The 23,764-nt window shown below is 38.0% G+C and overlaps 1 protein-coding gene across 1 annotated transcript; it reads right to left on the bottom strand.

Annotated features, from left to right (window-relative positions):
* Window positions 1-153: 153 nt before the first annotated feature.
* On the bottom strand, window positions 154-23,261 carry LOC116505358 (inner centromere protein-like). Its single transcript, XM_032212548.1, is given in 19 exon segments — window positions 154-381; window positions 1,513-1,616; window positions 1,619-1,661; window positions 2,808-2,906; window positions 3,024-3,138; window positions 3,327-3,463; window positions 4,350-4,396; window positions 4,399-4,469; window positions 4,558-4,667; window positions 7,328-7,462; window positions 7,546-7,660; window positions 9,226-9,277; window positions 11,794-11,890; window positions 13,269-13,302; window positions 14,393-14,435; window positions 16,139-16,887; window positions 20,278-20,385; window positions 20,922-21,092; window positions 23,070-23,261. Coding segments are annotated over 18 exon segments (2,199 nt in total). The 5' UTR covers window positions 21,050-21,092; window positions 23,070-23,261; the 3' UTR covers window positions 154-369.
* Window positions 23,262-23,764: the final 503 nt, after the last annotated feature.

Raw genomic sequence — 23,764 nt, 5'->3', positions numbered from 1 at the left:
GTAACCATAGGGCGATTCTAATATTGTTACCAAGCCTAGCAGGTCACTTCGGCACTGTGAGCAAAGACAGCAACTTCATTATAACTTTATTAATATGGATAAAAGAGTGTACAACATTATTAAAAAAGCAACTCATTTTCTTCCTTTGAAAACCATACCAGACACATATTAGACAGGCATTAAAACCTCTTGAAGGCAGAAGACAGAGTTTTGCCCCCTTGAAAGGTGGGGAATTCCACACTGCAGAGCTTGTGCGCTTGAAATAACGTGGCTTGCTCTTATCAAAGATTTCTTCCAACTGGGACTCTTCACCACTCCAAAGAGTGCTTTGGTGTCTGGTGGGTTAAATATTGATGCAAGATTGCTGGCTTAGTTGACTTCCTAAGGGAGGGAAGAACAGACATATTGACTGCCATTGGTAGCTTGTATTGTGATGTTTCAGTTCTTAAAATGGACAGCAAGGATTCCCAAGGAAGAAAGGATACATTTTCCCCAATCTCAAAGGAAATGGTCTTTTCCCCTCATAATTCCAATTCACACAAAAGACAGTAGCAACAATTATGACACAAAATGGAAAAAAAGCAAGACTGAAATTAGAATTGATCTTGATTTTGTTAGCAAAGCATTCTTTCCTGAAATATTTTTAAATCATTATAGATTCTGGCTAGAAGTGGTGAAATCTGCCTGTCAAAATTTGATTTGATTTATTTATATTTAAATATACTTAAAAGATTTGGCCCATAAGAGAGATGAACATCCTATATACAACTGTAATTGTAAATTATTTGAAATGTATTTATGCTATTTCTGTAAAGTATTTTCTCTATATTAAAAATTAAAAAGTCACCATTGTCAAACCAGCAGGAAATAGAAATTCTGCTTTATATCACCTTTTTAAAGTATATTCACAAATATACATAAAGACCAAACTGATAACCACCATTTAAAAGACTATGTCAAGTCTTCAGATACATCATGAATACCATACTATCACATTACACAGCATTTCCACCTTTTTAGGAGCCCAGATCTTAGAAGAAATACAATTCCATGTTGCATTAAGCTCTTGTTTGTTTTTAAGCAAGCATGTTTAGAGATGCTTGAATATCTTATTAGACTACCGAAATAGTTACACTGGGTAAAAACTAGCCCAGCACCTCACTCACTCTTTCAAAGTACTATTGGCTCCTTACACAGCTTCTGAGTACAGATGTTCTGTTTAGCACTCAAGGCTAATGATGCAGGATAAAGATGTTTTCTGTAAACCTGTCTGCCAATTTTTAAAAGCATGTTAAGGTGAACTACCATACTCTATGCTACATTGCCATAAAATCCTGGGAAGGCTTTCACAACCTAGCATCCTCCTTGCATGTTACTATTTTGTCTCTCTGAATTCTTAGCAATTCTAGAAGCTGCACTTTCTATACATCTGCAGAACACTGGATTAAGGAGATGTAAGGGAGTGCTTAGCTATAATGTGACTCAAAGAAACACAAATGGGTTTCAACGTACCAGAAGCCCAAGTAGGGATGGTTTTGCGGGCTGACTCTCATCATCTGTTGAATCATCACTGTTCAAATCCATTCCATAATTATTTAGATCAATCTTGGGTTGTTGGGGCCTTGAGGTGTCATTGGATATGAATCACAGATAGGTGAGTTCTAGAAAAAAGAATGTGAGCAGCAAAATCAAGTCACTGGAACTGGATCCTGGAACTACTAAAAGAGTTGCAGCACATACTAGAGCAGTGGTTCTCAACCTTCCCAATGCCGCGACCCTTTAATACAGTTCCTCTTGTTGTGGTGACCCCCAACTATAGAGGAGCAGTGTCTCGGTTCCTAAGACTATCGAAAATATGTGTTTTCCGATGGTCTTAGGCGACCCCTGTGAAAGGGTCGTTGAGAACCACTGTACTAGAGAATATCTGCTAGTAGTTTCCCACTGTTTCACAGAAGAGTAACCCACATAACTTATTCAGCCACATTTCCAAATAAACTCTGTCCAACAATGGCAGCAGTAGATCCTAATTGTCTGAGCTGTACCCTCCCTTCCTTTTAAGTAGTTTTGGACATTTGTGGTTAAGCATAACCCAAAGATCCAAAGTTCTTTTCTATTTCAAGAAAAAATAATTAGAATAGCCTTATTTTTCCATCAATAAGCTCTAGGAAGCAGAGTTTTTTTTTAAAAAAAAAATACAATGTATAAATCCACATTTGTCTTTCTAGCATGTTTATTTTCTTCCTTAGATTTTAACTTCTGATACTTTCAACTTTTTCCAAATCTGTGAAAGGATGTCTCAGAGACACATGCAGAGACACACTAAACTGCCTCCCCCAACACAACATACACATAGGGGGAGGAGTGATGGGAGAAGCAGATTTGATATTAAAATGACATAGAGCAATAAAATAGACCAACGTTTTTATTTGTTATTTTTAGGAACAAGGCTATTTTATTCTGATTTATTCAGTGCCAGATTGTGTTAATTGTAGAATAATTAATTGGAGGCCACTCAGTTTGTTGTAAGATGGGAGTTATACCTTTAAATACAACAACAATAAAAAGTGACTGACTCTCCAGATGCTGCCAAGCTACAATTCCCAGCAGAAAAAGTGTATACAAGAGATGTTTCTATTCAATAATAGAAAAGTTGGAATTCTACTTGGCATTACTAAAATAGTTCTATACTTTAAATCTTAAAAGACTGCTAGAGGTAACCTGCTTTCCAATATAATCTTTAAGACCATATACTGTATTTAGGGTTATTGTTACATTTTGCTAATTATTCAGGGTAATTCTGAGGTTACCTCAATAGTTATGGTTACATTCAGTTGCTTATTAGCAATCTTTGCCTGAGCCTCTGAAGTTGTTTTCAATAGTTCCTCTTCTTGCTTCCGTTGCTCCTGCTAAAAAGAAACCATACAATATTGAGAAAGGTCATTGCTGTTGCTCCACAAGATCCAGATGAGGTGGATGGAGGGCAAACATAACAGAAGACATTCAGAGATGTAGGAATCCCTTACCAACTTCCGCTCTTTTTCTTCCATTTCTTTCTTGAGCCTCTCTTTTTCTTTAGCTGCTTGCAAAACCTCTCTCTGCAAGCGTGCAGCCTTTTCCTTTTCTTGCTGTTCATGCTTCCTGTAAGAAAACACGCAACATTACCACCTAAAGAGAAAAGCAATCAAACTTTTCATCATTAACTCAAACCACATGGCAGTCCTAGCTATGCTGCCAGGTACCCTAATCATATATTGTGCACCTCAGAAGCCTTCCCATGCCTACTTTTATGGGAATTCATGAAAGGATGCTCAGATGCTCTTTCTTACCGCTGTGCCTGGATCTTTTCCTGCTCTTGCTTCTTCTCCAGTTCTCTCTTAGCAGACAGTTCTTTTTCTCTTTCCAGCTCAGCCTTGTGTTGTTCCGCGATCTTTCTTGCTCTTTCCTGTTCTTCCTCTCTTTTCTTCTGCATCAGATAATACATTATGCCAACTGGGTAAACAATATTTGCATCATGGAGGGCTGCAGTGCATAGGACTATGCCACACGCACTTAGGAGAGTTTTGTTTCCAGCTTTGAGAAAAAATGGGGAAGACTGTGCTTTGTTTTTTCTACAGTTTTAGTGTATTCCTCATCTCAGATTATTAGAAAACAATTCTATTAACACGTTAGTAGGAAAGTGTTAAAGTAAGTAGTGAAGTACGAACTGGAAGGGAGCCTCTAGAGTTGTAAAGCAGGGCTTAGAAAAGAACAAAGTCCAAAATATGAATATGGTGTGGAATTATATTCCGAAAAATTTGGAACCTACTGAAGTATGAAAAACACGAATTTATTCTGCATGGGAACAGCAGTAGCTCAGAAGTTCTTCTGTTGTATCCGAGTTAAAGTTTCTACAGATGAATTTACTTCCCATCAATGCTGTGAGAAATCTGATAAACATGATTCTGTGTGGTCAAGGTTTAATTTATTATTTATGAGTTGATTTCATTGCTCTATGTATATGTTGTTTGTTTTATTACTGTTCTTTCTAAGGTTTAGTTTTATTATTACTATTATTCTTTGCATTATCATTTATTATTGTATTGGATTATCTACTTTATCTCTTTTGTTACAGATTAAAAAGCAAGGTTTTTTTAATTTAAAAAAAGGAAATAAAAGCTAAAAATTGGTGTTTTCTTTGCACAAGTCTGAAAAATCTAGTATAAATAGTAATGTGGTATAAAGACTAGTAGTAGTTCTGAGCTGAGAGGATAAGAACATAATTTTAACTATCTCATTTGACTTTAGTAGAAGATACAGTGCTAGCATTATCTTACAGCTAGATACTATGTAGAGATCCCATCTGCATTTACCTTCTCATTCTTCCCTTCATGTTGAGCCATCTTTTGTTCAAGTCGTTTTTCTTTTCTTCCTCTAGCTGCTCTACTCGCTCCCGAACCTGCAACACCTTTCGTAGGCGCTCTTCACGTTTACTGAGGGCACACAGGAGACCAGTTAGAAGAAAGTCAAAAAGATGGAGAGAGATTACAAAAGGGGAGCCAGAAGGACTCAAATCCACACCGTTTCATTTCCTCTAATCGCCGTTTCTTTTCCTCCTCCATTTTCCTTTTTCTTTGTTGCTCAGCCTCTTCTTTCTTCCTCATGGTCTCTAACCGCTGTCTCTCTTTTTCCTAGATAGAAGAGAGGGAAGAAGCTCATCTTAGGGTCTTATGAAAAGCTGCATCCATTTTTATTGCAACTCCCTGAGGTGAAAGCTCAAAAGCAGAATTGTGGTTTTAGCTAAAAATAATAATAGCTAACCTCTCTACTCTAGCGAACACATTTAAAACTGCTATGGATTTAGAAACTGTTGGAAGGTTTCTGAGGGAATCAAGATTTTTTTTCCCTAGACCATGAAGTTCCAGCTGTTTATTTAGGTTGCTAAACCTTTCTGAAATAGACTAGCAGAAATATTTTTTTGCAGTATAAGATGCACCAGAGTATAAGACGCACCAATTTTGAAGAGGCGAATTTAAAAGTTTTTGAACTCTGCAGACCTCCCAAAAATGGCCAGTTTTTTTGCAAAATGCCCCCCTTTTCTTCAAAAAAAAGGGGGGGGGATGGATAGCCTTTAGGAAGCTTGTAGAGTGCTCCTGGGGGGGGGGGGGAATTAGCCATTTTTGTTAAAAAATGGCATGCACAGCCTTTAGGAGGTTTATACAGTGCTCCTGGGGACTTGGGGGGGGGGAAATTGAGCAAAAAATGGCCTGTTTTTCACTCATTTCTGCCTTCCCCAGCCCCCAGGAGCACTCTGCAAGGCCCTAAAGGCTCTGCACAGCCATTTTGGTAAAGGGAGCAGGGTTTTGGGAGGCAAAAAATGCTGTATTTAGTCTATAAGACACACCCAGATTTTCAGCCTCTTTCTTGAGGGAAAAAGGTGCGCCTTATACTCCGAAAAATACAGTAGATATTCTTAAATATTTCTGAGTCAACACCAAGACAACTGGATTAGTGAGATGGGGGGGGGGGGGCGGTAGGATGTTCCATAGCTCTACTCAACCTTACTTAAGAAACAGAATGTTTTCTGTGTATACAAAATAATGGTGCCAATTACTCAGAATTTTCAAAGGGTGGGGAGGCAATGTAAGAGCTTAAGTAGTTCTTTGCAAGCCCAACTTTGCTCCTGTAAGTCGTGTTCACTGCCTCTACAAATTCCTGAAATTTTCAAGCAATTGGCATTAAAAAGAATCAGGACTTGGGATTTAAAACAAAACTATTTTGATAATACTTTAAACATATGACATACTTAGATTTTATCACCGGTAGCCCTCAACTTATGCCTGCTGGACCAGTTCTCTTCCACTCAAGGTCTTTGGGACCTGAGATTTCCGCTGCCCTTCAGAGGATATCTCCTCCCCCCGCAAGCAGCCATTTTGCTTTTGGAAACAACTAGGCAGTTAGGCAAAGGGATTACTAAGTGAAACTACAACTCTGCTTCATCATTTACTTCAGTTTTCCTTTGCTTTGCTGTCTTGCCAATGTTGCAAATGTGAGGATTGTTCATAAAGTTATTTTTTTAATCACCATTTTAATTGCAGTTGCTAAACAAGGCAGTCATTAAACACAGACTACTTGTACAAATATACTAAGTATGTCAGCATGAATGTTATATTTTATTTACACTTCACATTGCACACCTTAAAAGCAGCTGCATTATTAACAATATACATGAAGTGATCCAAAGGTAGCCTAAATAGCTTTTTTGTTGCACTTTCTCAGCTTGAAAAATTGATCTAAGTGGAGACTTAGAATTAATTGAAATAATGTACAATATTCTGAAATATTGAAGGCTATCACAATAAACAGTACAATTCTAATAATGCATATGCACTATCTACTTTTTAGTAGAATTTAGTTGAAAAACACTAAATACATGCTGGGCTTCCCTTAAAAAGATCTCTATGCAAGTTAGGGCAGCTTTGGATAACACACACTGGGTTAATTACGCACAAATGCACCTACTGTAAAAGCATTCTTGCTACTTACAACAAACCCTCCCTGTGTAAGAAAAGATTGAGAAATGATTAATAAATATATTTGGGTGTTATAATATATTTTCAATATCTGTATATTGTCCGCAATAGGGCTGAAATACAACCTCATATAGAATCCTGCCCTACTACATATTTCGTTAATTCTAGCTGAATTAGAATCAATAAGAGCAACCTGCTGGGATATTTAACCAAGGAGCAACAAAGGATTGAACTATCTGCCAGAAGCTCATATGGGAAGAATACTGAACTTAAAGGCTTTGATACATGAGGCAAAATTATTGAGCTTTCAGTTTAACAGAGAGCTAAATCTAGACATTGCTCAGAATTTCAAAACAATGCCTCTCCCAAACCACATGCTTGCCTTTCAATCTCTTTAGCCCGTTATCTATAGACTTTCTTGCTGTCATTAGTGCAATTTCACCTGTTCAGAAGTTACTTACCCTGGTCCTTCTTAAACCTTGTTTCTTTAATCAATTGTTCACATTCTTGCTTTTCAACCTTGCTCTCTTTTACTAGCTCAACTAAACTGAATATAATCATACAGTATTTCAAAGCTTTTAGCTATTTGAACCAAAGAGCTTCAAGCAGGGGCTTTCAAACTGAACATTTGTGTAAACTCCTTGGTTAACAAGCAGAATAAAGGCAATGAAAGACTATATGTTCTTAGCTAAACTTAGTAACAAGACTAAAAACTTGAACATTTTGATGTTTACACTTTTGAGGAGGGGCAACTTCCACCATCAATCCAGAAGCCCTCTCCTCTTTTTTGTCATTAAATACAGAGTACTTTGAATTACCTTGGGAGTGAAGCGGAGAGGAGTGTTCTGCCTGAGGAATGATTTTATTGTGTTCTTTTGATTTACAGAGGCAGGAGTCATCAGCATTTGGTTCTTCTGCACTGTATGCAAGAACGTTTTCAAAGGACGCACCATCTGAAAAACCCAGAATATCATCAATCCATGGAGGTCAATCCTTTGTCCTGGGTGTGTTTTCAGGGATATAATGCTTATCTTACCTTGCTGGCAGGACATTGAGGAGATAGAGTCTTTTTTCTTGGTGGAGAGAGCTCATCTTCTGTGTGCTGTCCATCATCTCTATCACGAATTGCTCTCTTATAGCTTGGCTTTCTCCTGCAAGATTATAAAGGGCTCATTGGACATTGTGACTCAGCCCTAACATTTCCTTGTCTCAGTTACAGGTGGGAAACATAGAATTTTATATCTTGTAGCTTTCAAACTCACAAATGACTCAGGGGCAACATGGCTGCTTGGTAACTATTTAATGAGGTAGAAGTCCAAGATCAGCTAGTTAGGATTTAAAACTGGATCTAAAACCCCTTAATCTAAAATCTGAGACACAGACAGGAGAAAGAATACAGAGTCTTTGTAAGATTATTATCACTTTAGCAGCTGATCAGTTTATTAAGCTTACCATATACTACAGCAAAATTAAATGCTAAGGTGCTAGGGAATTTTTTTTCTTTTTTCCACGAACATTTTCTTGATATTCCAGAGAAAAGAAAAGTCCACTTTGGACTTTTGAAGAATAGCCTGCAGAGTTTATTAAATACTATCATCAGCATTAAGCAAAGATAGTGTATACTGAGAGATGTGGAGCACTGACATCTGAAAAAACTACATGAAGCCCACATTGGCAGGGGGTACAGAGGCACCACTGGATTATTTTGGCAGGAAGCTGGTAAAAGATTCCACTGAATCCCTGGAGGGATTGCTCTGTGGGAAACTTCTGCTGAGCATTTCTTAGTTAGTATTTGTGCAGATGGCTGGGAAGACTAGCAGCAGGAATTCCCTCAATAGCTTGGCCTGAAACCAGACTCTTTTTTGTCCTGTGACTTGGACCTGCTGAGCTTTCTTCTTTGTGGGTTTGCTACATCATACACTTCACTGGGGGTGCTGTGAGAAACAGAGGCAAGGAAAACAGAAAGAAACTGTGCAGCCTTTTTTCCTATACAATTTAAGATTACAATACTCTAAAAGCAGAGAAGTTTCAAAATCCTTGAAAGATTTGGGGAAGAGATCTGCATTTGTTCTGAGCAAACAGAAGAACTGGGAAGGAATATAGCCTTTGATATTAGGTCACACAGTTCCCTGCAATTAGCTACAAAGAGTTAAACCTTATCGTGATCATCATAAAGTTGTTTTTAACTCCTAGCAACTAGTTCATGGCAATCTATCTCTAACCTCTCCTTTCAAATGTCCCAATGGTGCACTCATCACTACTGTAGCTGAATCCATCCTTCTTGCTGCTGGTCATCCTCTTTCACCATTCTTAGTAGTACAACTTTTGTCTTTTTCAAAGTCTTTATGGCTACTCTACCAAGTGCTAGTCTTCAATGTATTTCTTGACTGCTTGTCTTTACTGTTGAAATGATTGATCCTGAAAGGAAAAAGCTATCCACTATTTCAGTATCTTCATTGTCAATTCTAAGGCTGGTTGCTTTACCTATTGTAATTACTTTTGTCTTGTTTTTTAAAATTTAATCCCATTTTTTCCAGTTTACTTTTTACTTTCAGTATTAAAATTTGCAGATCCTTTGCATTTTCAGCTATCCTTACTGACCCTGGCTACCTTCTATACTCAAAGAGCAAAGTAGAGAGGTTTCCTTTCTTAGTTTCCTCCATCTCCCTCGATCAGTGTTTCATAGCTTTTGTCAAAAAGAGGTAAAGAAACATACCGGGCACTCAGAGGCTGCTTTTGTAATGCATCACTCATTTCAGAGCTCTCATCTGCATATAAAGAAAAATAGAGGATGAGCATTCAAGGATTGACCAAATTAAGCAGAGGCAAAATTATTTCATCAGCAAATAAGTAAGTAGACAATTATCAGGGCAGAATATTCAGATTACAGGTTATTTTTATAGAAAATAGCAGTTGTTTAGTGTAAAGTAAATGATGACAAACCCATTACGTGCCATCAAAGGTGTCATGCCACAATATTTTGAGTGAGACACTAGCATTCACCAACACTCACCAACTATTCTCAAAAACATGCCCATTCTTCTGTGATTTCTGGAGGCTGCACAAGGATGGGATGTGCTCTCAAATGGCCTTAGGTGCCTCCATAATCAGGAAAAGAATGAGGGGGGGGGTGTTGAGGGATACTTAAGAATGGTCTCAGAGATTGCAGAGGTTATGGAAGAGCATTTACCAAAGCCACTTCAAGAGCATAGATTTCATTCGACCAGGAACAGGCCTGAATAGGTTGCAGGGCTGGCTAACAGAAAGGCAACAACACCACCAGAAGGCAAGGGATGCACATTAGCTTCTGGGGTGTGCTTAGTCTTGAGGCAATAGTACCAATCCCAAAGGCTCAAATGGCACAGGGAACAGCACAAGGTGGCCTTTTTGGGTGCCAGGGGTGGCACTAGAACTGAAGTCAAGATCTGGGCCTCAATTTATCTAAGCAGCAAAATCCAAATGATCATTAGATAGCAAAGTTTTAGAGATATGATTCAGGATTGTTGCAATCCCAATATGATAGGTATAAAGTCAAGAGAGTAGCAACTCAAGTTTGGACAGTCAGCTTCTTGGCAAAAAGAAAAAAAGAATTAACACTCTTTAAGTAAAAGGTTGACACACTAATATAAATGATGCACAGGTTTTTAGACCAAGGACCCATAAGTCAGACTCCTAACTAGTCCATTAACAACGCAGGAGCAACATGGGAAAGGGTGAAGTTGAACATGTTTAATCTAGTGAGAAATACCTGGGGGTGAGGAGAGGGAGTTAGAAGAAAAAGAACTGAGTCATCTTCCAGAAACCTTGTGATCACATTCTCACCCTTATTTTCCCTGCTTAAATCTGACTATTCTGCTATTAAAATACAATAAAGATATGTATTCAATATATATGGCTGCCCATCTATCAGGTAACTCTGAGCAGCCAATAGGAGTTAAAAATTTAAAATATTTCCTTAAAATAAAAAGGAAAACAAAATAATATAAAACATAGCAGACTAAAGCACACTATACTGAGGTCTAGACACATAAAACTCATCTAGTTACAACTGGGCCAGCACTTGGGGGTAAAGTAGATGTTCTAGACCAGTGGTCCCCAACCTTTTTATCACCGCGGACCAGTCAGCCTTTGATAATTTTACCGTGGCCCGCTGAGCGCGCGCAGGGGTGGGGGGGCGTTGTTCGCGACGACACATTGATTGCGTACCTGCGCGGGGCTCTCTTCCCTGGAGCCTTTGCGCACGGCCCAGGAGCTTTTGCGCACGGCCCAGGAGCCTTTGCACTGCAGCGATCATGGCCCCCGGCCGCTGCAGCGATCATGGCCCCCGGCCGCTGCAGCGATCATGGCCCCCGGCCGCTGCGCGGCCCGGTGCCAGGTACTCCATGGCCCGGCACCGGTCCGCGGCCCGGGGGTTGGGGACCACTGTTCTAGACCAGCGGTTCTCAACCTGTGGGTCATGATCCCTTTTGGGGTCGAATGACCCTTTCACAGGGGTCGCCTAAGACCATCGGAAAACAAATATTTTCAATGGTTTTAGGAACCGAGACACCAATTTTATGGTTGGGGATCACCACAACATGAGGAACTGTATTAAAGGGACGTGGCATTGGGAAGGTTGAGAACCACAGCTCTAGACCTCCTTAAAGGCCAATAGAGCAAAACACATTTCAAGGTGAAGGCTGCTTGATAGGGAAAACACAAAAAGTATGCTTCCTGGGTCCCATAAGGTGATAATGTTTAATTGATCCAACCCTGAGCACAAGAACTCTAGTTTTAAAAGATGGCGAAGATAACTAGAAATAGACAGTCTTGCAAATATCCAGCTGACGCACCATGAAAGACATTACAGGCAGCCATGTTCTGAAATGCACTGTTACAGAGGCACCCATGCTGCATAAACAGCTATATTCTGGAACAATTTTAGCTAAAGTCATCTTCAAGCGCAGCTTCATGAAGAAGATACTGCAGTACTCCAGAAAGACTAAGGCATGAGTGACATTGCTAATTGTAATTTGCATTAGCTCTTTATATTGCTTTGGCTTTACTTTTTTATTAGGTGCTTTACTTCACAAGCAAAAATGCCAGATATAAATCAAATCTGATCACCAATGGAAGAGAGCCGATTCTCCTCCCCTTGAAAAGAAAACCCTTATTAAAACTATTACTATTACTGCCCTCAAATAACTGGATTAGTACTGAATAAATATGGTTAAAGCTTTGTATTCCTTAGGTGTGTCCCATCTGCTTCAAAGTTGGTTATTTTTGCTATAGCCAATATACTGACCTTCGCTTTCTCCTTTATGCTGTTTTTCTTCGGATCGGGGAGTCTCTTGCATACCAGTCTTATTAGAATAAAGGGATTTGTTGAGATTTTCATCAACCTATGATAAAGGTAATCATATTGTTAATTGCTTTACAAGCAAATCACATAGAATTATTAGTTGACTGAGTTAAGATGCTTCCGAATGTAGTAATATAATTTCTTTTATTGAAATGTTTCATCCACTGAAATCAATAAGGCTTAAGTGACAGAGAAAGTGTAATTAAACTAAAGTCCAATGCCAGGTTGAGAAATATCAAGCACAGAAATGGGCCAGATTTTTTTTTACTGTGGGTTAAGTTTGGCAGATTCAGAAATGTTTGCTTTCCAGATGATCTGACATTAGCAAGAATCATAAGGCTCCCAAGATATAATTTGTATATTCTTTCAGGATCTATCTCTAGCTCAATGACCTTTGTGACAATAAAGATTAATAAAGAGCTTTTTAGTTACAGACAGAAGTCACAAATATGACATTCATTCACTTTAATGCAAACTGCTAAAATAGTAAAGGACTAAAACAAAAACAAACTAAAAAAAATATTAGAACTTAGGAATGTGAAGCTCCAAATATGAACAGTTGTTTTTATCGTACCAATTTGTATAAGAGATTATGCAACTCTCCATTATTATGAATACTATAATACACACTCATAGGTTCCTACTTCCGAGACCCCAAATGTTCAAGGCTTGGCAGACTGCTTTATAGTGTCAGTCACATTACGCAAGGAAGAATTACATTTGGCCAAGGGTAAATTGCATACAAATTTTCCCATAGTACAAGCTCACAAATGTGGTATGATGTAGGAAAGTATAAATTTAATAAGCAATTATATGGTACCAACCATAAAAAAGGCAAACTTCTGCCATTTAACGATGAAGTCATTGTTTCCTTTGGAAACACTAAGAAAATTTATAGACAGACAGCTACCTGAAATTTAACATGTGCTCTGATATGAGACAGTGAATAGTCCCAGTAGTATTACAGATGTATCTTTATCCTGGGGACAGAAAATTGTGTGTGTGTGTGTGTGTGTGTGAGAGAGAGAGAGAGAGAGAGAGAGGGAGGGAGGGAGGGAGGGAGGGAGGGAGGGAGGGAGAGAGGGAGAGAGCGAGAGAGAGAGAGAGAGAGAGTGAGAGAGAGAGAGAGCGAGAGAGAGATCTGATCAGTTAGAAATTATCCAGTTGACATTCCAAAATGCAATTCCAGTAGACAGAAGGACATAGTGAAGCATTCAAAAGAGATCCTTTGCAATGTTTGTTAATGACAGCAAATCCCTCCCATTCAAAAGACTTGACAGGCTTATATAAGCACACATACAGAGTTAGAGTCAGCTTTAGAAATAGCCATACATTCAATCAAAGTGGCTGATTAATACTTTATAAAGGGATATTCTATTTACATCAACATGCTTTTATAAACATCTATTTTAACTTACCTTCTGAGAATGAGACATAGAATCTAATGTTGCTCTATGAGAGGAAAAAAGAACAGATATATATATATATATAATATCGATTAACTACAGATTTATTTTTCATAGCAAGATTTTAATAAAGACTGCGCAAAGCTCACAGATTCTAGAGTTCTGTTACTCTCTAGTCCGGTGATGGTGAACCAGTGGCACATGGAGCCTTTTCTGCGGGCATGCAAGCCGTTGCCCCAGCTCAGCTCCATCGTGCATTTGTGCGCGCCTCCCACCGGCCAGTTGATTTTCGGGTCTCTGCCATGCATGCACAAGCCGCATGAGATGCACGTACATGTGTGGAGGCATGCAACACCCCCCCACCCCATTTTTTTATCCCAGGAGGTTGAAGGGAAGCCTGCTAGACCCGAAATGGGGCATGAGGATGCGCGGGAGGAGTTACATGCTCAGGACAGCGGGCCCCACAGAGTGGTGTCGTGTGCACATTGCATTATGGGTGTGGGCATGCGCGCACACACGCTTTCAGCAAGTGATGACAAAAAGGTTAGCCATCACTGCTCTAGTCTGTGCAAAAACTTTCCTCTATCCAGATTGTGTTTTTTCCCAGAGGTTGTCAGTTTAAGATTCCAAACCAGAAGTAGACCAAAGTAACCTAGGTAGGGTGTTCCAGACCTCACTGACATACATCACTATACATTAGGCTTCATGGAGAATAATTAAAGTGCCACACAAGAATGCAGAAGAATCTATTTTGATAAGTAGATTGTATTGTAGAAGAGCTAAGAAAGTGAAAGAATTTGAAAGACTGCTGTGTGTGAAAAGCAAGCTCTAATTACCACAGGCAGTATTTAAATATCTTGTTCCTTTTTTCCAGTCACTCTACATAAGGAAAATAGAAATGATTTGCTTTTGGGCAAGAGATAGTTTCCACCAATTTTTTCTTTTGTTGATCTGGTATTTATTTTTATTTACTTTTGTTTATGCCAGAGCATTTGTTTGATGCCATGTAATAAATGAATCAAAATGATTAAAATAAAATTAACTGCTTATCAAAGACAGTCCATATTAAAGTACAGTAGCTGTCTTCAATCAAAAATGTATTACTTTCACAAAACCTCTGACTGAAATAAGCTTACCTGGATTCAGTACTTTCTTTAACCAGAAACTTTTCTGTAATAGCTGAAAGTGCAAATAACATTTTATTCCCAACATAAGCTAGATCATTAAAATAAAACACAACTACAAATATATCTTTTTTCTATTGCACTTTTAGCAGCACCCAGCTCAAAAAGTAACTAACTGAATTAGTCTGGGTTTGAAGTACATGAAACCTGTTTAACAAATTTTAGGATATTCTATCTTAGATCATTTTTTTTTCAAACCAGAAATGTGAGTTAGGTTTATTGAGTGAACTTTACTTTCCCTTATGAATGTTCTTTCATTTGTTAAAATATTCTTTTATTGGCTTTTTAAAGTTTTAACTACTTTTGCCAGTTAGTTTCTGCTATTTTTTAAGGATCAACTTTAAAAGTGGTCCTTGACTTTCAACCATTTAACAATGGCTCAAAGTTATGACAGCCTTGGAGAAAATCACTTGCATTTACAACCATGGTAACAGCCTCACCATCACATATTCACAATTCAGGCACTTGGCATCTGGGTCATATTTACACCTGTTGCAGCATTCTGCAGTCACAATTTGCAACCTTTTTGCTTGCTGTTTTCCAGCAAAAAAAACCACCCATTTGACAAACTGGATTCACTTAACAACCTTATAATTCACTTTACAACTGTTGTAAAAATGTCCTAAAATCAGGTCAGACTTGATTTATGATCACAATGATTTATGATACAAATTCTAGTCCCAATTGTGGTTGTAAATTCAGGACTATCTGTATATTAAAAGAAAAGTGGTTTATAAGAATGAACTTTCTCCTGTTAAGATGCCTCTCCATTGAGAATACCAGCAACAGCTATATTACGCTAACTCAGCTGTGCTTTATTTGTCCAATACATATAGCTACCCATTTCACAAACATAGGATTGGTGGCATATATGATAAAACAATCAATAAATACTTAATACAATTATCATCATCACTAAAAATATTTCAAAATTCAATAACAAGAAATTTTCATTTTGCTCATTTACTAGGCCTTCATGAAGGTCAGTACGGCAGAGGGATATTAGGATGTGGGACTTTTCTTTGGAGCAACCCCAAACTGATTAAATCAGTTTCATCTAGGGACACTTTAAGGGAGTTTTGAAAACATCCTACACCTTAAATAAACTATGCTGTATTAAAACACTTTCACTCTTAAAGTAGAACTATATCCAGTGGTGGGATTCAAATAATTTAACAACCGGTTCTCTACCTTAATGATTTCTTCCAACAACCAGTTCACCAAACTGCTCATAAAGTTAACAAACAATTCGTGGTGTGAATTGGCTGAATCCCACCACTGACTATATCAAGGATGTGCTTTCGAGTTAGCCTTGACTCCGGACAACTATCTGGACTAGTTCCTTCAGTTTCATTGGCTAGATTTCAGAAGTGATTTGCCATTGCATAGGGCTGAGAGTTTGACTGGTCCAAGTTATCCAAATAAGATGGAACTCGAACTCATTGTCTCATAGTTTCTACCCTGATGCCTTAACCACTACACCAAACTGGCTCATATCTAGTTTGAAACTGCAGATAAACTTTTTTTTTTTTTTTACAAATTGAACTTCTTTAAAAGTTCAGTAAAACTTTTTTTTTAAAGTTCAGTATTTTTATAGTTTGATAGAGACATTTATTTTGAATTATATCCTCTGAGAGGACCACACTTGGAATGATGGCCAAGAAACTTATAAAATTGAAAAGAAAAAAAAAACCTTACTGTTTTTTTGTGTATGTATAGATTCCTGCTGGACAGATTGTTGTTTGGATACAGTCCTGCTACTGCGTCTCAAGACAATTTGTTTCCTTTTGGTGCTTAGCGAATATCTGTTGACCAGAGAGGCTCTAGAGCTTGTGGAGGATCTGCCCATCAGGCTTCGGCGCACTGAGCGACGACTTCCTTTAGGGACAGGTGTGTGTGGCGATTCATTTAAATTCAAAGTGCCTTTGAGTTCAGAGAGCAGCTCATCTTCTTGTTGCTGTGGACATAATTTTTCAGAGCTGGGCTCTTCTTTTTCAATAGTTTTGTAGAGAGACACAGTTGCTATCTTCAACTTACATGCTGTCCGTCCCACCTCTTTTTTTAGTTTTTCCTCAGGAGTGTTTTGGATTATGATCACAGACTTTTCAGACAAGGGTTCTGCTCTCTTTATAGGTGATGGAGACAAAGTATGCCTTAAGGCATCTTTTGTTATTTGAGGTGGCGTTTTTTCCACCTGCACTTCTGCACTGCGCCTCTCGTTGGCACTAATTTCTACTAGAGGTATCCTCCCTTTGGCTAAAGCAATAACTGGATTAGCAGCAACGGAGAGAGACCTTAAAGACCTGGCAGCCTTTGATCTAGTCACACGAACACAAGGAGAGGTGTTCTCTACTTCAGCTTTCTGCATTTCTAATTCTTTTTTGTGCTGAGCATTTTGGGAAATCCTCTTTGAAGCTCTGATCCGGGCACTGTTTCTTTTAGATGATCTGGCAAAAGAAACATATTGTCAAGTGCACAATGCCAAAACCAGCACTTAATATGGGTGAGGCAGAACAAGTCTCCACTTACTTTTTCACACAATAAAAACAATTGGGAGGAGGCACAGTTTGCTAAAATGAACTATAATGAAAAAAATATAGTGAACGCTATTTTACTGAGCAGTAATTTCTAAAGAAATTAAACACATCATAAATATAAAAGTCATTTAGAATTCTACATAATCTAGTACGCACTCTACCTAATCAATGAGCTCCAAGAAGTTGCCTTCCTTTAAGAAGGACTAATGGAAGTCAAAGCAAATTTTGATGTTGAGTAGTGTTTGCAAATTCCTAAATTTCCTCCCTTTTAGGTCAGTAGCTGGGCTTAGAAGGCATGTCATTACCCTTTGTATGCCCTGTGATCAGACTGAATATATTAGCTATATTTCAGAATATATAGATGGTCCCAGTCTGAGCAACTCTAAGCAATGAACAGGAAGCAAACAAAAAACAGATCATCCCAAGCATTAAAAACAACACTTTATAATATTGTTTAATATTATATATTAAACAATATATACAAATCATCTGGGTATGAAGAGTACACTAAAAGATTTAAGAAACTTTCTGAACAAGTGAGCGTGAGCCAAACATGTTGTCTTCCATAATATAAAGGGACTACTACCAAGAATACCTGTTTTCTATTCCCGATTTCAAATCGTTATAAATTCTTCCTCCGTGTTCAGACTTGTCCAATAGACTCATAATTCATAAGGCACTCCTTGATATATCTGAATACCATGCCATATAGGGCTTTCTAAGTGACAACCACCATTTTGAATGGAGTACTGAAGCCTGGTAACTTCAAGATGGGCATTAATTTTGAAATGTCCTTGATTAGTAATCTAGCATCAGTACTGTGTAACAGATGCAGTTTTTCAGTTGTCTTCAGAAGCATTCCCAATATTTTGAGGACGTTTTCAAATAATTTATTCATTCAAATATCTGTCAAAGCTGAACATTCCTTCAAAGATTCACCCAGTCCTACCCAATGTTACCTAATGTCAAACTATCATAGATTCAGAGCTGAAGAAGCTTCATGGATGAGAAGTGAAATGTCTTCAAAGAAAAACCAGAAAGTCCAGTTGCCTCTTGAAAAAGCACCTTTGGGACAACTATGACCTGAATGACTGAGAATCTCCATAGTCATAGACTCTGAAGTCCTTAACTATATGTATGTATGTATGTATGTATGTATGTATGTATGTATGTATGTATGTATGTTGTATTTGTGCTGATAAATGTGACACTAAATACATACATACATACATACAGACAGACAGACAGTCAAAAATTGGCTGAATCAGAATTGGAGATGTGCCGGGAGAAAAAAAAATCTTAATATATCCCTATGAAAGTTGGGCAGCAACTTTGAATCATAATTCCAAGCATCATTTTGAAAGGCCTATTTATTCAAAGCACACTACTTTTCAAATCTGTTGCCTAAAGGAAACTGGCTATTGTACAATGGTAATGAAAACCACTTATCTGGGAGGTTGATTTTGATTTTTGTGAGTTAAGTGCAGCAAGAAATATTTTAAAAGCCCCTCTGTGACTGTTGATTTCCTTAGAATCAGTTCACATTTCCTCTAAATAATTATGTCTAACAGTAACCTATAGTAAGCTATTATTCTATATACAGCGATTCTTGCTCAACGGGGTTATTGTATTTCATGTGCTTTTACGGTATTAAAAAGAGATGAATGCAGCCTTTAATTATCAACTTATTTTGCATATTTTAATGTATGACCAGCTTCATTGACACTCAAGAAACAATTCCGTATAACTGAAACAAGACAACAGTAAAGAGACATAAGTTGTACTATTTATTTATTAGACTTGTATGCCGCTTAACTTGCCTAAGTAGCTATGTCATCTTCTCAGGGGTTTTTTCTTTTCAACACATATTTTTGTGCCAATGTAGGAGCGCATAGAGTTTCAAGCTCCTTACAAACCAAAGAAAACACAGACAATGCAAGAATCCAAGCTGAATTCATGGGCCATGCATCTCAAGTAGGCTCAACATTCCAAGGATCTAAACTAGCCTGTAGAGGTTTGCTAAGTCTTTCTTCAGAGGTTGTGGCAAATTGTTTCTCATTCCCAAGCATTCTATCTATTTGGCTTATTGTTCCTATGACACATGAGCTCATTTCATTGAGTCTATAATCCATATAATTCTAAGTTATCTTGATTTTCTCACCTTGTGATCAAGATAAAGGATTGATTGCTCTGCAAGATTTATAAAGAGGACAGGGATAATAAAACAAAATGCTGATCTTTCAAAGATCTTCTGGCTCATGGAAGCCAAAACCCACCGCAGAACTTTTAGTACATCAGACGAGCATCTTTCAAATTGGTTACAACTGAATTCAATGAGTGGAGGGCAAAATGTCAGTCCGAGGTTATCTTAGGCAGATTCAAATCTTGAAAACTCATAGGTAAAAGGGAGACTTCAACTCAGTGGATCAAAGACCTCACCTAGAATACCATTATGCTGAATATTCAGAATTGTCCAACAACAATAAATTTCTATCTATGGGTACTTTTACAGGTACACCAAGATTCTGTTCCTGTTCCCACCATCCATCTGGACAGCACATCCTAGTATCTGACAGGAGAGAGATCTGAGAGTAAGGATTGAATCTAATAAATTATGAGATCATAATATGCTTATTTACAGATGAACATAGGTTCTGTGTTTATGCCTTGTAAGCCATAAGCTGTCCCATGAAAAATGGTTTTGTACTTTAATTTATATAGTTTGTAAACCATTCCCAAATGATAAATTTATTGAGTTCATTCCCAATCCTAACATTTTCTACAATTATTTATTATGCAATTCGTTTGCCACCCACCTTGTGTCCAGACTCCGGGGGGGGGGGAGGGGGGCTTACAACATAAAAACATTTTTAATAATCCACTAAAATTATCAACAACACAACTGATAAAATCATTAAGATGTCAAAAGAGGGAGTTGGATAGATAGGTGGGTAGGTGGGATTAGATTTTAATTAGTCAACCACTTCACGTGAAGCTCCCCCACTGGGTCCCCAAGCCATCTGGCACAGCCACATCTTAAGCCTTGAAGGATTGGCTCAGGGGGTAAGATGTTCCAAAGGGTTGGAGCCACAGCAGAGAACGCTCTTCTCCTGGATTCCACCAGTTGAAATTCCTTAACTGACGGGATCCACAGGATGCCGCCTGTGGTGGCATGGGTGGAGCAAGTCAATCTCATCGGGCTGAGACTGTTCTTCAAGTAGACTGGATCCAAATATCAACTGGAATTGTATGTATAACCCAAATATTTGCATAGAGTCAAACATGAAACAGAAATCCTACCTTTTTGTAGCAAGTTGATCATTCTTAATAGAAGAAAAACGTTTCTTTCTATGATTTTTTTGAGATGGGGTTTTTGGCATCAATTCTGGTTCTCCATCAAAGCTACTCCTTTGACAAAAGAAATAACAATTTAATCATATTTGATAGGTGCCTTTATTAAAAATCCTGTCAATTTTTCCTAGGATATTTGCTGATTACTAATTTGCTGACCTCTAATTGTTCAGGTTCAGTTTTGTTTAGTAAAGGAGGATTGATCATTTTCTTAAAAAACGACAACACCCAATTCATACTATCATGGTTGAACAATTGAGCCATTTGGAGATCTGTTTCCATGAAGGCTGTTGGTTGGTGTGGTTTAGTGTTAGCACCTTTTTTGAAAATTAGAAGAAGCAAAGGACCAAATATAACTAGGAGTTAGGACAAAGGACTAGGATTAAAACTACCTACTTTTATATATGTTTAAATTGAATATAGATAAAATTATTTCCTGTATTCAATGATTTTCTCCTATTGTTTATAAAGATTTACATTAAGAATTTGAGATTGAAGAATTTCTGAGAGCTATTATTGTTTGTATGGATAGGTAGGAACCCCCCCCCCCCCCAACACACACACACTTTTTTTAGTACCATGTTAGTTCTTACCTCTTAAACATCTTGATAGCTTCTTCGAGAATCTCATCCATCCATACAAAATCTCTATCATGAACATTCTGGATAAATTCTGTGAGCTTTTTATTTGTCTTCTCCTCTAATGCCATAAGATCCGGCATATTCAATATATTTTAGTTTGCAAACCACAATAAATAACAACTGCTGGATAAAGTCACAAAAAAGCAATATCACCATTTTAACATACTGTAAATTGCATTTTTCAATGTAAAGTTGTAAAAAGTAACCTTTTCTCAAATTACAATCATGTTATTGTTTAAAACTTTGAAGGCTTGTTTTATTTTGGTTAATTATATTATATTCGTTCTTTTCCTTGTTCTTCACTATCTGCAATCCCATAGTCTTAGATAAGTGGCCATTTAAATGCTTAAAAATAAATAAACCCTAATAATTTTAAAATACTTAATCATCTTTGATATTATTTTTCCCAAAAAATATCAAGCTGCAGTAACCTTAAAACCAAAATCTGTCTGCAAATATATTCATCGATTTTAAATATACAGTGGTACCTTGGTACTGTTAATTCCTTCTGGGATGCATGATGAGCATCAAAAACAATGAATACCAAACAATTCCCCCCCATAAGCAATAACATAGTGAATCACAAGGCAACTAACAACAAACATTGTAGCTTGACAATGACAAGTTCTAGCTTGTGCATTGAGTACCAAACAAACAATGAGTATCAGGATAACATTTTCATGTCAATATGTGTTGAGTACCAAATTTCAAGGCAGTGGAGTACCAAGATACCACTGTAATTTTATAATATTAATATTTAATATTAATTTACTATCTCTATCTATCTATCTATCTATCTATATCTATCTATATATCTATTTGTATATATATATTATACACACAGTATAATTTACTTGGGTTTTCAAAATGCTGTGGAATTGCAACTTCTTAAAACATTAAAACAAATTGACTGCTTCAGCAACAAATGAAATTATTATTTTCATTGGCCAAAAAACAAATATTTTACTTTCCAGAATACATTTTGACAGTGCTCTCTCTTGCTGCACATGAATGGTCTTTCTTTTCCCTCAAGTGTCCCTATCACCTTTCTAAATTGATTGTAACCCCCAAGGATACAACTAAATCTGCAGATCTTGAAAATCTCTGGTATAACTCATTGTTTAATATTGCTGCCAAAATTGGTTTACAGCAGGACACAAATATAAAGTAAGAAAAGATAAAATTAAGAGACATTAACAATTTACTAATGTGGCATCATTTGCTATATATTACAAATCAGGTGGTTTCCCGATCTATAAACCAAATAATGCAATTTACTACAAACGGCTCAAACAAGAACAGATTATCAACAAAAAGCCTAGCCAAACAAAAACCTTCAAAAACAGCACAAGCGAACTTTTTCAATACAATATTTAAAACACAGATTTGAGATTTCAGCAACTACCTAGTTCATCATGCAAGAGGTCCCAATGAAGCAAAATATGACTGAACTGGCTGAGCTGTATGGAACCCTAATCATTAGTAGTTGAAATTTTAAATATAATACTGTGGTGTTCTGCAAGGTATCAATCCAGACAAAAGAAGCTGGCCAAAAACTTAAAAGTGAACCCATCAAAACATCCTTCAGGGCTAATCCCCTCATCAGAAGCAGGTACTTCCTTATATTCTTCTCCACGTCACAGACCATTTGGAAGGAAAGACATTTAGGGTGGAATAAGAGCACCGAGGCTGTATTTGCACAAAACCAACCAAGCTAGATCTAGAGGCGATATTTGCACGTGCAAACTTGGTTCAGTGTAATTTTGGTTATACAGCATGTCTACAATTCAGGTTGGGGTCGCAGTAGCCGTTTACGTGGCTTTTACGAATTTATGGTTCAACGCATCATGCAAATGCAAAGCGGATTATTTCGTCAACCAAAATTAAACTCACCGTGCAAATCCAGACTTCAGATATCAGCCTCCTTTCAAAACCCGCCCTTCAAGTCCCCTAGCGATATTGGACTACGATTATTATTCCTAACCGAAACCCTGCTGTGAGGGCATAATGTCCCGGAACTGCCCTCCACATTGACCGTTACTCTACTCGCCGCTGAATCCACCGAGAACAAAATGAAACCTTGAACACTATAAAACCCACCAGTCCCCACCGACTGACGACCAAAGAGCCAGACAGACGCCTATCGTCCTTTTTTCATGCAAGCTCGCTCATTCACCGCTCCCACGGAGGGGCAGCCCGTTTCCTCCGGACCGGGCACAAATCCGTGCGAACCGCCAGCCTTCCTTTCTTCTAGCAACGGGTGCGGCAGGAACATCGGCAAAACAGTCCCAACTGTGGCGCACGCTACAAATTTCAAAGACCGTCACACTTGCAGAGGTCCAATCAGAAGCGGAGATTTTAAAGGCGGGGATTGCTATTGGCCGAGTAAGGGGAAAGAAGAACGCCCCGGCGCACATCCGCGCGGTTCCGAGGGAGAGGCTTCGCGTCATCTGGAGGAAAAGGAACCGCGACGGCGCCTGCTGGATGCAGAGGGACAAAGCGCGGAATGCAAAGCCAATGCAATCTCATTAATTGCAGTACAAAATCGTTGCAGGAAAGCTGTGCAGTGGCTTCGAGCCAACCTTGACTCCTGGAGATTGCCTGCATTACTTCCTACAGTTTTCTTGGCAAGATTTAATTCATTAGTCTTCAGTAGCAAAAAAATATATATCAAGAGTCACGTAGCATCTTTTCCGACTAATAAATCGTATTAAAAGGCAAACCGCCTTTTACTAGGGGGAAAAATAGTATGTGTTACTCGGAAAAGGTACTGTCAGATTTCTGGTTATATACAC

This window comes from Thamnophis elegans, chromosome 1, assembly GCF_009769535.1.
Source record: "Thamnophis elegans isolate rThaEle1 chromosome 1, rThaEle1.pri, whole genome shotgun sequence".
Taxonomy (NCBI): Eukaryota; Metazoa; Chordata; class Lepidosauria; order Squamata; family Colubridae; genus Thamnophis; species Thamnophis elegans.
This window is presented reverse-complemented; position numbering and strand designations above follow the sequence as displayed.